The sequence below is a fragment of the Nyctereutes procyonoides genome, unplaced genomic scaffold (genome assembly GCF_905146905.1).
Source record: "Nyctereutes procyonoides isolate TBG_1078 unplaced genomic scaffold, NYPRO_anot_genome, whole genome shotgun sequence".
NCBI lineage: Eukaryota > Metazoa > Chordata > Mammalia > Carnivora > Canidae > Nyctereutes > Nyctereutes procyonoides.
The window spans coordinates 15,951,755-15,965,912 of NW_026575033.1; the positions used below are offsets into that span (position 1 = coordinate 15,951,755).

General features: G+C 44.0%; 1 protein-coding gene across 3 annotated transcripts; it reads left to right on the forward strand.

The window, feature by feature from the left end:
- The first annotated feature begins 1,955 nt into the window (after positions 1-1,955).
- CCNA1 (cyclin A1) lies at positions 1,956-11,992 on the forward strand. 3 transcript variants are annotated; one of them, XR_008663384.1, is made up of 10 exons: positions 1,956-2,112; positions 2,508-2,696; positions 5,338-5,584; positions 5,789-5,895; positions 6,528-6,751; positions 7,878-8,082; positions 8,995-9,108; positions 10,033-10,166; positions 10,443-10,570; positions 11,863-11,992. XR_008663384.1 is itself a non-coding variant. In XM_055317360.1 (9 exons), the coding sequence occupies exons 2-9, from the start codon at positions 2,532-2,534 to the stop codon at positions 10,492-10,494; spliced, it is 1,248 nt and encodes a 415-aa protein (XP_055173335.1). In that variant the 5' UTR covers positions 1,956-2,112; positions 2,508-2,531; the 3' UTR covers positions 10,495-10,672. The 3 variants fall into 3 exon arrangements, 2 of the variants coding, with proteins under 2 accessions (XP_055173335.1, XP_055173336.1); XM_055317360.1 differs by lacking the exon at positions 11,863-11,992 and having other exon boundaries at positions 10,443-10,672; XM_055317361.1 differs by lacking the exons at positions 1,956-2,112; positions 11,863-11,992 and having other exon boundaries at positions 2,237-2,696; positions 10,443-10,672.
- Positions 11,993-14,158: the final 2,166 nt, after the last annotated feature.

The window sequence follows — 14,158 nt, forward strand, 5'->3', positions numbered from 1 at the left end:
GCAAAGCAGAGCTTTTGGTCGCTGCCTGCACCTGACTCATCTGTTGCCAAAATCAGAATGTTACCGGGGACCCTGTGTTGCCTTCAATTTCAAAGGCCCAGGAATTCCGGGGTGCAGGACTGCTGCTCCCCAGTGAGGTCAAGACGTGACAAGGGTGATAAAAATCAGTTTCATCCTGGGATCCCTGGGTGGCGCAGCGGTTTGGTGCCTGCCTTCGGCCCAGGGCGCGATTCTGGAGACCCGGGATCGAATCCCACGTCGGGCTCCGGTGCATGGAGCCTGTGTCTCTGCCTCTCTCTTTCTCTCTCTCTCTCTCTCTGTGTGACTATCATAAAATAAATTAAAAATTAAAAAAAAATCAGTTTCATTCTAAGCAAGATCAATTTCCGTGCTCCTCCAGCACTTGGCACTGATTTCTAAGATGCTTCCCAACCTCCTCGACGGCTAACTGATCAAACGCTTTCATCCGCACTTTCTGTAGAATACTTCCATTTTCCCATGAAAATAACGGCATCCCAAGCTCACTAATGAAGAACACTTAACAAGATGTTTTTTTTTTTTTTGGGGGGGGGGTAAGATTAACAATCATTTCCATTCAGAATCAGGAAGAAGGCGGTAACTAACCATTTCTTAAAGTGGACATTTAAACGACCTTTGGGGGTCTGCTTTAGAAATTTAGGAACGCGTGTTTTAAAAAACTCAGAAAACAAAACGAAAACCATATATGCAATATATTCTGTGTGTATACACACATTCATAAAACAGTGATGCCGGTTATTTGACCTGTTTTGGCAGCTGCCAGTCACCTCTGCAGGGTGCCAGGCCTCGCTGTCCTCCCCGCTGCAGGGCCCGTCCCGGTCCCCGTCCCCGTCCCGGTCCCCGCGCGCCCACCTGCCCCCTCCACGAGGCCCTGCGCTGTCTCCACAGCCGGGGGCCGCGGGGTCCCCCTGCCCACGAGGCCGGGCCGCCGCCAAGCCCCCACGTCCGGGTCTCCCTCAACGACCAGGCCCGGGCTGCCGCCCGCGTTCCTTCCTCTTCCTGGGCCCGCCTCGCCTGCCGGAACCGTCCGGAGAGGCCTGTGGCGGCGGCGGCGGCGGCGGCGGCGGCGGCGGCGGCCACCGCGTGCGGCCTCCAACCCGCAATCCCTCCCGCCCCGCGGGTCACACGCCTGCATCGCGCCAGCCAGGCGCGGCCTCGGGCGCACAAGGCCCAGAATGAGCGGGGGCGAGGCGCCGCCGCGGGCCGGGAGGCGCGGGCTCGCACCGGGGGCCGCGGCGCGGCGGCTCGGCCTCCCGGGGGGCGCAGGTGTGAGCCGCGACGGGGAGCGAGCGCGGCCTGCGCAGCCCCGAGGGCCCCGCGTCGCCCTCCCGAGCCAAGGTTCTCAGGAGCGGGCCGGGGGGCGGGGGCCGCGGGAGACGTTAGCGGCTGTTGGGGGAACCGGCTCACGGAGAGCCCTTCCAGAGCCCGGGCCGTCGCGGGGCGGCCGCCTCCCTCCCTCCCTCCCCGCCCGCCCGCCCGGCGGCGGCGGCCTCCAGGGGCGGCGCGTGTGCCGACGGCGACCCCTGCCCCGGCACGCCCGGGCCGCGCCGCGCCGCGCCGCGCCGCGCAGGGGCCGCCGGGGCCGCCGCCCGTTGGCCCCGCCCGGCCCTGAGCCCCCCGGGGGCGCGGCGCCGCGGCCCGCAGCGCGTCGGGTGAGGAGGTCGTCACGGCGAGGCGGCCCGGGGCGCGCCCGCCCGGGGCGGTTGGCATGGAAGCGGCCCCGCGAGGCCCGGCAGCGCCGCTGATTGGCGGATTCAACAGACGCGGGCGGGGGGGAGGTAATTAGCGCTGAGCGCCGCGGCCACCGCCGCTGGGAGCCCGGCGCCCCCCAGGAATCTATTAGCGCCGCGTCCCCGCCCCGCCCCGCCCCGCCCGGCCCCGGCCCCGCCCCCTCCGGCGGCCCCGCAGCCCCGGTCCTCGTGTGCACTTGCTAATTGTTGGAGGCTTGTGTAAAGATACCAAGCGGAGAAGAGCGAGGCCCGCTGTAGTTCCAGTCGGGTTTGGGGCCTTGTGTCTGGTGGAAGGAGAGGCCTGCTTGTCATTTGGGAAGGGGACGTACTCTCCCGCAGTGATGTATACCGGGTCTTTTGTTTGCAAGGAGGTGGGGGGGGGGGTAGAAAGGATGAGATAAGCACCGCCGCAGTGGGCCAAGGCTCGGGCTTGTGGCTGTAGACTCCCCAGTGAACGTGGACTCCGTATCCTTGCTTGGAGGTTGTCAAGATTAATCTCTCCCTCCAGCCTCAATCAGGTCTTAGAAGAAAGCCTTGAGAGATTCAAATCACTGTTTGGGTTCAAAGGCGCTTTGATCCCTTGCAGCGTGGCTCTTGCCCTTCCTTTCAGCAGTAACAATTGCAGAGAAGATGATACGCTTTAGTGTTCTCCCTCCTAGACATTCATTGCATGCTTGGAGCCCATGATGGAAGAGGGTGGACTAACCATTGGATTGTCTCTTTTTCCTTCCCTAACAGTTGCATTCTGTGGCGACTGAGGGTATGCATCGCAGCAGCTCCAAGAGTGGAGTAGCCCTAGCTCCAGTGTCTCGAGGTCCCGATGCCTGTCAGATGATAACCAGAGCCCAACTCGGCCAGGATCCCCCGCAAAGAACAGTGCTAGGGGTGCTAACTGAGAATGGGCAGTACGGGAGGACCTGTGGCCAGGTAATGAGTGACAAGGGCCATCACGTCATGGTAGGAGGTGGGTTTCTCTTGGAGTCGGACTTATAATACCCTGGAGTATTGCAGCCCTGGAATCTGGACTGTAGGGACACTGACTTCGGTCCCCTTTTTCAGCTAGAAAGAGTGAATAATTTATTATTTTTCCAATAATATCAAGGAAACAGGTCTAGGAACTGTTTGAATTAAGTATATGTAAAGCCATGTAAGTGCTGGGCCAAGAGCAAGTGTTAACACACCAAAATAAACTATGGAACTGGGGGTTCCTCCAGAGCAGAGTGGTGTTCAGACTGATCTAGACTGGTCCTGAAGCAAACCTGAATTTGCTATGCTTTACTATGTTCTTTGCAAGTGCTGTTAGACTACAGATTGGATAAGGCTAGATGAAATTACTTCTGAAAGTGTGTTTTGAAAGTAGACATCTCCCCAGTCCTTGAAAAAAGGCTGGTGGGCAAATTGATAATAGATATTAGTTGCTTTTGCTGGACTCATCATAGGTAGATGAATAGACTCCCTGAATAGATTAGAAACAAAATCAGACACCTAAAATGCAAAACAAGGGATTTGGATCCTTAAGGCTGAATTTTGGGGTAGAAAAAAGCTTCCCTTAGTCTGTTATTAGGCCCCTCAGAATGATGCCTTAAGCTTATATTTTACACCTGTAGTGGAATCATGCTGGCAATAGTCTAGTGAAGTAGGTAGGTCAAGAATTCTTCCCATTTAATAGGTAAGAAAATTTCAAAGATTTAAGGTCAGGAAGGAAGGAAGGAAGGAAGGAAGGAAGGAAGGAAGGAAAAAGAAAGAAAGAAAGAAAGAAAGAAAGAAAGAAAGAAAGAAAGAAAGAAAGAAAGAAGAAAGAAAGAAAGAAAGAAAGAAAGAAAGAAAGAAAGAAAGAAAGAAAGAAAGGGTAGAGGCCAGATTAGAGCCCTTCATCCACTGACCACTCAAGGTATCTGCCTTTTGGTGGCATCTGATCAGTGGGAGAAAAATACCCAAAGTGATCTCTTCAAAGCTTTGGGAGGAGGGGGGTGAAATTAAGTGAAAGTGGTTTTAACAAACTTAATTTGCTTAGCAATATTTACTTTTTTTAAACTGAAAGTCTGAAACCTGGTTCTTACGAATCATCAGTTCTGCCCAGTGAGCCCGGGCTCAACTTAAATTCAGAACTATTAGTTAACCTCTTATGTTGCCTAGCACTACTTCTCCATTCCCCTGCTCTATTCCTTTACCAACTTCTCAGAAATCTGTTTTATAGATTTATTTTTAATCCTCCCAAACCTCTACCTCCTTCCTTACTCTCAGTTGATGGCCTTGTGATCCTGTTATCTTAAAAATATAAAAGGAACCAGAAGGGAATTTCTGCAGGTTCCCACGTGCCATATACCCTACCATCCCCACCCTGCTACATGACTTACACTTCCCTGCTCTCAGGCAGGGTGACTCTCACACATGTAGTATACCTCATGTCCTCTTGCTTCTTCAGGGATGCTGAGAACTCTCCTTTCTCAGCCTTGTCTACTGGTCAAACTCATAAGCATATAAATATATTGTATTCTTTTTCCATCTTAAAAACCTTTAAACTACAAAGCAGTGACTGTTCATGTTACAGCCAATAATTTGAGAGTTTATCCTGCTAGGTCATAAACTCCCATCAGGATGAGGATTGAGATTTGAGGCTCACTGCTGTATTCTCAGTCCTTAGAACAGTGTTTGGCCAGGGTAGCTTGTGAAGATTTGTTGAGCGAATACTCTCTTGTCTTTAATTCTTCTCTTATTCTCTTTTGACTCCGTTTTTAGTCCATTCCTTACTTGACTAATCCAGCAGCCTTTGACACATTTGATTATTCTTTATTCCTTGAAATCCTTTCTTCTCGCTCAGCCTGGAGAACCATACTCTCTTGGTTTTCCACCTTGCTCATTGGCCACTCTTCCTCAATATCTAAAAGAGTGCTCCAAGGACTTGGTATTTGATCTGAATATGCACTCACTCCCTTTCAAACTTTCAAGCTTCTTAGCATTAAATACCATCTACCTGTTCCCATACTTTTATCTCTGATAGATTTCCTCAAGGGACATTATATCATACAAGAGATTCTATGGCTTTGTAAGAGAAGTTAATGGTAGGAGTTTCTAAAACAATCATGTTTCTAAATATCTGAGTATAAAATGGAAACTTTATTGGCACTTACTGACTGAAAGCTATTTAAGGAGGAAGACTGTAGGAACTCAGTGACTGTGTATCAAGAGGTACTTATAAAATCCTATAGGCTAGAAGTATGAAAGCCAATTAACAATCTCCCTCTACCCACTCACCCATGCAATACCTGTTTCATTTTGGAGGATAGCTATGGTTTCTTTTTTTTCTATAATCTTGAGTTCCCTTTGATAAATATATGAGGAAGATGACAAATTATAGGTAGCTCTTTTCCCAAATGTCAGATGTAGACAACGATAAGGGAGAAGTCATATTTCAGAAGCTTCATTTTCTGAAATTAAATTGCAGACCTAGATATTTCAATTTAAGCCTGTTCGCATCTTTCTGGCTTGCTGGCTTGGGTCACACAAGCTCATATCACCTATACTATCTTCAGGGTGGCCTCTCACAAAAAACTTAATCCTCTTCCAGGGGATCACAACAGTCCGGTGCTTCTCTGGATCAGAAAATGTCTTCCCTCCAGCTGGAAAGAAAGTGTTCTCTGACTGCAGGGTCCAGGTGCCAGCCAAACAAGGATTTCATATCTACATGGATGAGGCTGAGCAAGGAGACAGAGACAGCTGCACTGGGAGAGAGGAGATGGCATTTGAGGATGTGTGTGGGGTAGACACCAGCACACTCAAGTCAGACCTTCACTTCCTGCTGGATTTCAACACAGGTAATCCGACGCACCTATGGCTGGTGGTACTCTGTACTCATAATCGCCTGCAGCATTCAATAGCATGTAACTAGCAGGAGAAAACCATGAAGTAATGCCTTATTTTCACAACTGCCTGTGGAGGGTTAGTGAATGGAATGAATTTTTAAACTGAATGTCTTACCTGATAATGTTGAACCCCTGCAATTTCCCCTATGCTGGTAGATTCATCTCTCCATTCCCAGTCTGAAGATGCATCAGATTTTGGTACAGATGTGATAAATGTGACTGAATATGCTGAAGAAATTCATCAGTACCTTAGAGAAGCTGAAGTGAGTTTTCCCAAATTCCATTTCAATTTCTAGCACTCAAAACAATAACAAGATAGCTATAAACTTTTGGCCAAACCCACTAGTGAATAGCATTCTTATGGCATCCAAATGTAGGAATATCTATGAAAAAGAATAGGTGTGGGGTGCCTGGGTGGCTCAGTCAGTTGAGCATCCAAATCTTGATTTCGGCTCAGGTCATGATCTCAGGGCCTTGGGATGGAGCCCTGTGTTGGGCTCCTCAGTCAGTGGGGAGTCTGGTGGAGATTCTCTCTTTCTCCCTCCCTGCCCCCCAAGTAAATAAATCTTAAAAAATAGTAATAGTTGTGAGGCAAGTAGCAATTACTTGGACTATTTCTCCACAACTCAAAGGGTTTATGTATTCAGTATTTCACTCTTAGGAATAACCCATATTGCTATTCCCTGTCCCTCCTCCTTTAAGTTATTTGTTGTTACCTAATTGCCTTACAGAACCAGAATTTCATACGTTCTTCCACATAGTAAAGATGTGTTTGGCTCTTGATCAGTTTCTTCCTAACCTTTGCTCAGAGATTATTTGTTAAATAGCCACTGTACCATGGAGCAATCTTTCTGATATACAACTATTTAAGTATTAGAACTCTTTTCCCAAACAGATAAGACACAGGCCCAAAGCACACTACATGAGAAAGCAACCAGACATCACAGAAAGCATGCGAACAATTCTGGTGGACTGGCTGGTTGAGGTCGGCGAAGAGTATAAGCTTCGAGCAGAGACTCTGTACCTGGCTGTCAACTTCCTGGATAGGTTTCTTTCTTGCATGTCTGTTCTGAGAGGGAAATTGCAGCTTGTAGGAACAGCAGCTATTCTTCTGGCTTCGTAAGTATTCTTTCAGCTTAAATAATGTAAAACTGCAGCCTGTCAAAACACTTGATTTTCTTTCCCATTTGTTGAAGAAATGCTCAATAATTAATTAAAGCTTACTCATGCCTCCCTTGATAAAGTATCATTTTTGCAGTATTTACTGAGAAACTGAATCTTAACATGCAATCTTAACACGTGTTCACTCTTCAATTCCGATGTTTAAGATTTATAGCAACAAGTTCAATTATCATGAACAGATAACCATCAGCTCAAATTCAAGATCCAGTTTAACTATTTTACAGTGTGGTCTTTTGACTGCATTCTAATACAAAAAGATTTTGGTTATAAGAAAATATTTTGATTATACAAAAGCCGTCATCATGATCTAGCAAATGACCTGTAGTAACACAGTTTATTTGGTTACAGTGAATAAACTATCACTGTGTACAAAAAGAGCTGGCTTCTGCCTGAACTGCCTTAAATTCAGTGACCTGTTGGTAGATGGCAGTGTCTTCAATTCTTCTGGTCTTGGACATTCTACTTATTAATGCCCAGAAACTTGCCAAAATTCCCCCACAGAAAGCAGAAACTAAAGCAAAAGAGTTGATAATAATGAAATTATATCATTATCTTACTCTTGGATACATAGCATCATTTGCTAATCCAATCGAGAAAAATTCTGAACATGATCTTTTTATTTTTATTATTTATTTATTTTGAACATGATCTTTTTAAAAATCTACGATCTAAGGAGCTTTTATTCTACCCTTGTGTTCAATATAACACTCTTTTCCACAAGATGAGTGAGGTTTATAGAATTAAGAGCAATTTATCTGTATGTCTGTCATTCAGAATCTTTCAGCATATCAGAGGCCACAACCTAAAATTCTCAGTTGGAAATTGTCTCTGTTACTACTCCTAGCAGTAAGTACAACATATCCTTGCAATACTCATGCTCTTGTTCTGGCATCAAGATCTGAATATTTTCAAGGTCGGTACCATTTAGTAATGTTTAAGTGGATATGTGGATACAGAGGAAAGAAGTCTTCAAGGGCCATGCAAAAGGCATGGTTGTGATAGCAGAGGAAGGAGCTCCACAGCTTCCAAGCTTTACTTCCGAAAAACTCTTTACCTTTCATAGGAAATATGAAGAAATATATCCACCTGAAGTAGATGAGTTTGTCTATATAACTGATGACACTTACACGAAACGACAACTGTTAAGAATGGAACACCTGCTCCTGAAAGTCCTAGCTTTTGATCTGACAGTGCCAACCACCAACCAGTTTCTCCTTCAGTACTTAAGGAGACAAGGAGTGTGCATCAGAACTGAGAATCTGGCCAAGGTATGCTACCTGACTTCCAGGAACTTGGGAACCAAGGAGAATAAAATTAGCCTTTCCCCATCATCCTTCAGTTCTTCCTTCCTTATCAGTTCTTTGTCCTGGGTCCAGAAAAACTTTTTTAGCAATGGAAGAGAGCTAATTTTAGGATCATGATTTCTGGTTATGAGACATCACTGTCCATCACATTTGGTAGGCATGGGTTTTCTGGTCACCCAACTCTTAAAAGAAGTTTAAGTTTGGAAACCGTTCCCTTGTCAAATACAGACTACATGTAGGCAAACACCTCTTCTTAGTTAACAGAATGGAAATAAAGTAAATGCAGTTTGATTTGGCTCTCATCTTACCCTAACTATGAAGTAATAAAGCATTATTTGGTCATCTGGGGTTAGTGTACTTTAGTTGAAGGCACTGAAGTATTAGTTTGGAAGACTTGGTTTCCAGTCACTGTGATCCTAGCATATCTGGAATGTATGTGCTATGCAAAGAGTAATGAAGATCTATGTATAAATTTCCCAGTATGTTTCTTCTAATCTCGCAGGGACTGTTCTAGCCTCTGAACTACATGCATTTGCCTGACAAATCTGTAGCTTCATACGGTCGTATTTTGCTACTTTATGTGACTAGTATACACCTGTACCCACTAGTATAGGACAAGAAAAGTAACCTATCATATATACTGTGAGGTGGGCCAAATCCTTGTATATTGGCCCGTACTACAACACCAGTGCTATTCTGGTTATGGACAGGCATAGCAATTATTAACCCAGTGAATATTTTGAGCATCTGTTTCTGTCCACACATCACTAGATACAGGATGGACAGATAAGACAGTTTTTTCCCTTGACATTTCTAGGTTTACTTGTAACCTTAGTCAGATTCTAATTCCACTGGGATTTTCTCTCTTGTGCTTAGTATGTAGCAGAACTGAGTCTCTTGGAAGCTGACCCATTCTTGAAATATCTCCCTTCACTGAGAGCTGCAGCAGCTTATTGTCTGGCGAACTATACTGTGAACAGGCACTTCTGGGTAAGATTCTAATGACTTCTCTACACGAAATGCAAAGCCTGTCTAAGAGTCTGTTCAATAACTCTCAAGCCTTAGTATGGACTGGCCTCTCATGAGGGAAAGTTAGTTTAATAAGGAACTGGTTGTCTTGCCAGCAGATGACAGACAACATGTCACTGAGTGTTGCAGGTCAGCTTTTATGGCTTTGACTCAATGGCCTTGGGGTAGAGATTGCAGGAAGTCAAGGAGATGGTGTTGGCATGCTTATTCAAAAGAAGCAGGCCTGGAAACCTCAATGCCCACCTCATGCCTGGAAACCTCAATGCCCACCTCATGCCAGGAATGTCCTTGTGGTGCAAGCATTGAGCACTTCAGGCAAAATTTGTTGACTTTTGTTCTATGTGTGTAAAACAATCTGGATCCGTTTAGGATGGTCGGAAATGCATCAAGTTTTCAAGGAAAGGGAGCAATTAGTGCTGCCTCTTGGTCCAAAAAGAGGCAAGATTAGAAACGGACCCTTCGATTGGGTTCTGAAGGCTCACTTTTGTGCTAAAAGAAGTAGGGTATCTACTTTTATATTCTAGAATTCTTATTTATTATTATATATTCTGCATCCACTAAGAATCTTTCATATGTAAGATGTAAATAGGGTGTTTAGATAAGAAGAGGCTCTTTAGGGACCAATAAAAATCCTGCTCATGACAGAATACATAAAAGTAACCTGCCCCCAAATTGAGCATTATAAATACACAATATGAACACATTGAGAACTCTGGCTGTTCTTCCTAATATTTCATTTCTAAAGTCACTGAAGGAGGATTACAGTTTCTCTTGAAATGAATGTGGATACTTCCTAAGTAATTAACTTCCTTGATTTCAGATTTGTCTTCAGCTTTCTGATATAAAGTTATATGATGCAGTTTTTTTTCTTTTTGTCTTGATTAGCCAGAAACTCTTGCTGCATTTACAGGCTATTCATTAAATGAAATTGTGCCTTGCCTGAGTGAGTTACATAAAGCATGCCTTGATATACCCCATCGACCTCAGCAAGCAATTAGGGAGAAGTATAAGGCTTCAAAGTAAGTTTCTGAAATTTTCTTCTCTGGGCTTACTAATTTAAGACTTTAATAGGTTATAGTAATGTCAGCATTAAAAATAGAACAAATTGGAAATCTCAGTGCTAGGCTCGCATGTTAAATCAGGAAAATCGGTTTAGAGAGGCCTAGATTTATAATTTGTCAGCTTGGAATACGTAGAGTCAGAAAGCGTTCTTCCTTTCCGTTTAAACTACTGGAAAGTTCTCTGTGGCCTGAGATTTTATAAAACCGAAGTCCTTTGTTTGGGTCTCATTGCAGGTACATGCACGTGTCTCTCATGGAACCACCTGCAGTTCTCCCTCTGCAATAAGTCTCCTGCTGAAGTAGTTCCAGAACTTGACCTCCATATCAACAGAATTCGTCTTAACTTTTATAGGTTTCTGCAGGTTGGGTCAACTAGTGTTGCTACAATATAGATGACATATTTTTTAAAATTTAAATGTAGTTAAGTTCTCTTAGATTTTAGTAGTTTGTAATATCATCTAACATTTTTTAAAGAATAAACAACTTGCCTTGTGACCACATGTTAGACTTGTTTACTAATTAGGATGGCCCATATGCTTGCCTGGAATTGTAGTGGGGAGCATTATAAATGTCGTCTCTGTTTCAAGAATTCTCCTAAACTGGTTTCATAAATCTGGCATGCCATTGGGATTAAGTGTTTTGAGGAATTCAGAGATTTTCATGTTTGGTGTCAGTGGCTCCCCTGAGACTTTTTCCTTCCCATTGGTTTCCTTTTTACACAGCTCTCTATAAATTGGCAAAGGAGGGAACTCCACGCTTAGACTCATTAGTGAAGGGATATAAACAAGTACAATCTCTTCTAGTTTCCCTTCAGGACCCTAGGGAATAAAGGAAGTGAGTTGAGGACTAGATGTGATCAGGTACTCCTGAGGGGTGACCGACATGTAATTCTAATCCAGGGATGTGATGCTCATTTTGTAGATACCATGATGTCAATGTTCAGTTTTCACTTAGTCACCCATCAAGCATATATTTCAGCCTTAGAAGATGCTCAGAGAGGTAGAAAAAGCAAATTTCACCACAGGATGGGACTTCAGATTTTAATGCAGTTAACCCCTCCTATTCGTCCTCTGTGAGATATCCATACTAAGCTCTCCTCTAGCTCAAATTATTCATGATCCTACAGATCACTATACGTCCATATAGGACCCTTTGCAACAGCACTTACAGAGTTTGCAAGGTGAAGAGAACTGAACAACCAATCAACCAACCAAACACTTGTTTTAACTTTTTTTTAAAGCTTGGAAGGAAATTCCAGAGTACACTTGGCCTGATGCAAAGTGGTGCTTATTGGGGATTGAATATAAATTGTGTAAATCTCAAACCAGTAGTCCCTGGAGGCACATAAGCTTCCTGTGCTGTTTGTCCTGCCTCCAGGCCTGCCCTGGGGCTCAGCCCAGATGGCTCCATGGAGGCAAGAACAACAGGAAACGTGTTTTCTAGATCCCTTTACATAGAAAAAATTAGACCCAGATAGGTTTTGGTAAAATGAGAGTAGATGAAATTAACTCCAAATTTTATGTTTGTTTCAAGCTTTAATGAAATTATTAATATAGAAATATAGCTGTATTTTACATATTTTGTGAAAACTTTTTCTTTAAGTACCCACAAACTCTTAAAAGGTTTTAGCATTGCCTTCTTTTTCCCTCTGCAGATAAACATTCTCAAGGTGTCTTCATTTCTGGTTGCACTGAAGAAATCAACACTTCCTTAAGTATTCTGTGATTTATTTTGCATAAGTTTCACAAAGGGGATATAGGACCTATATCACTACTGAATTCTCTGTTTTTATGTTATATAATCGGCAATTTGTAATCACATTCTAACTTAGGACTGGTTATATTTCTGTTCACTGCATATATAGGCTTGCCTTTCCAAGTATTCTTTTGCTCTTGACAGTATAACAGACATGCATGCTGTATGTTTGCCATAAAATGGCCCCCTCCTAAGAAGACAGTGGGAGAGGGCGATTCTGGCTAAGACTTTGATGGTAGAAGTGCTGTTTATCCATTTCGGGCCTTAAAGATTTGAGGGACCAGGCCAGGGAAGCTTCCCCTCAATCTCTGCCAGTTTCCATGGGCTAACCACCGCCCTGTGAAATTTGCCTATCTCAAACTGCAGTTTGGATTCTGACAAAATAACATTTTCTGTCACTAGCAATATTTTTATTTTAGAATGTTTTGCTTCATCTAGAAAGGACCTGAGAGATAGTCCTTCATTATGAATTATTTTGCAGAGAAGGATTTTGTTGCTAACCTGAATCCGAAATTTAACCTTGACTTTAGGTCACAAAACCACACTATAGGACATAGAGGTCTAAACTCATAATTCTTATGTTCTTTGCTATCAGCAATTTGCACACACTTCCCAACACACATACCTACCAGTTGCAAAGAACTGGTCTTCAGCTTAGACTTGCTTGTCTTATTTTGTGTTCTTGAAATACTTTATTTAGAACTAGAATATAACTGTCATCTCTGGACCTCTCAGTCAGCTTGAGACAGAATAGCAGCCTTCATTCAGTGTGTCCCTCCTTTGATCCTGTTCTTTTTCTTCCCAGAATCTGGTGTTGATCACATGGTTTTTAAACTTCATAAGCACCTGTCTATAAACATTAATGCTTACTTTTAAAATTTAATGGTTGTTGACTATCTTGCATATCCTTCAGTGATATGTGTTTTAGGCAGCACTGTATTTTGAGATGATCTGTGTTGAATAAGTAGAGTCCTTGGTATTTATAGTATTGTGGAATGTTAAATGAATGTACTATGATTTATCTGTTCTCTTGATTTTTTCACCTCTTTCTCCCTGCCCCACCCCACCTGCTACTTGCCAGCCAGTGTGGAGACTGGTTGGGACAGGGCTATGGATGTGGGAGTACCACACCTAGCTGTCTCTGGTCTCTTTGGCCAGTGGCTTCAGGCAGATTCAGGCCCTTGATGAAGTGGGCCATGAGAAAGGACTATGGGAACAGCATTTTCCCACCCATTATCAGGAGCCCGAGAAAGAAGCTGAATATACCCAAGCTGTTGTTTCTGTCATCCTAGTAAACTTTCAGCACCAAAGAGTTAAAACATTTAGACCTGATTTACCACTAAAACCTTGAAACTGAAGCCCACACTTGGGCTGAGAGTGCTCTTGCCTCAGCTACTGTTTCCTGTGTCCAAATTGGAGGGATGGGATTTACTCCTCAGGACTCACAGCTATGACCCCATTTAGCCTCCTGCCTGCTGGGCAAGGCCTAGCATGGAAAACCCTAAGACCCCAGTTATAGTTATTACTTCGGGGAGGACTTTCCCTCAGAAGTAATAACTTTTTTTAGTGATTGTTGGAGTTGATGGCCAATGCTTAATTAACGAGCATAACAATGAAAGAGGCACAAGTGGAAAAGCATGAGGTAAAGGGGCTATGGGAGGGAGATTGTAGGTGACATAAGTTAAAACTAGTCAAACCAGGACCTGTGGATAGAGGGTCTGTCATGAGGAGGAAGCTTACCAGGGCACGTAGTCAACTGACTGAGCATATATGGTCCCATTTACCTTCTAGGGTAGGTGTTTACCCAGGCTACACATGTTAGCTTCTCTTTAGTTGTCTCCTCTCCTTCACTCTGACTAGATTTTCCAATTATATCAGTCAAGATATTATTTGCTACCTTTAAACTTGATTAACTAGGTAACTGGTGTGGCTGTTGACACACTATAGTGAACATAGTGGAATGTTGGCTGGTCACTATGTAGTTTCAGCCACACACTACAAATACATAAATACTCTCATAAATGTCCTTCCACATCCTCCATGGTTGGTCTTCACATTGGTTGTTCGCATCATCAAGAGTTACTTGTAGAAGCATCCTCCATGTAACTCCCATTTTTATGCCCAGTGCACAGGCTATCACATTCAATGACAAAACCAACCCTTTCCCCCCCTGGTTGGTAGGCATAGGGAGAAAG

What these genes read in the sequence shown, in the direction of transcription:
- CCNA1 (XM_055317360.1), top strand. Translation starts at nt 2,532, where the DNA reads ATGCATCGCAGCAGCTCCAAGAGTGGAGTAGCCCTAGCTCCAGTGTCT. An exon ending in CCTGCTGGATTTCAACACAG is followed by an intron (nt 5,585 to 5,788) that starts GTAATCCGACGC and finishes CTATGCTGGTAG; the next exon opens with ATTCATCTCTCCATTCCCAG. An exon ending in GAGAAGTATAAGGCTTCAAA is followed by an intron (nt 10,167 to 10,442) that starts GTAAGTTTCTGA and finishes GTCTCATTGCAG; the next exon opens with GTACATGCACGTGTCTCTCA.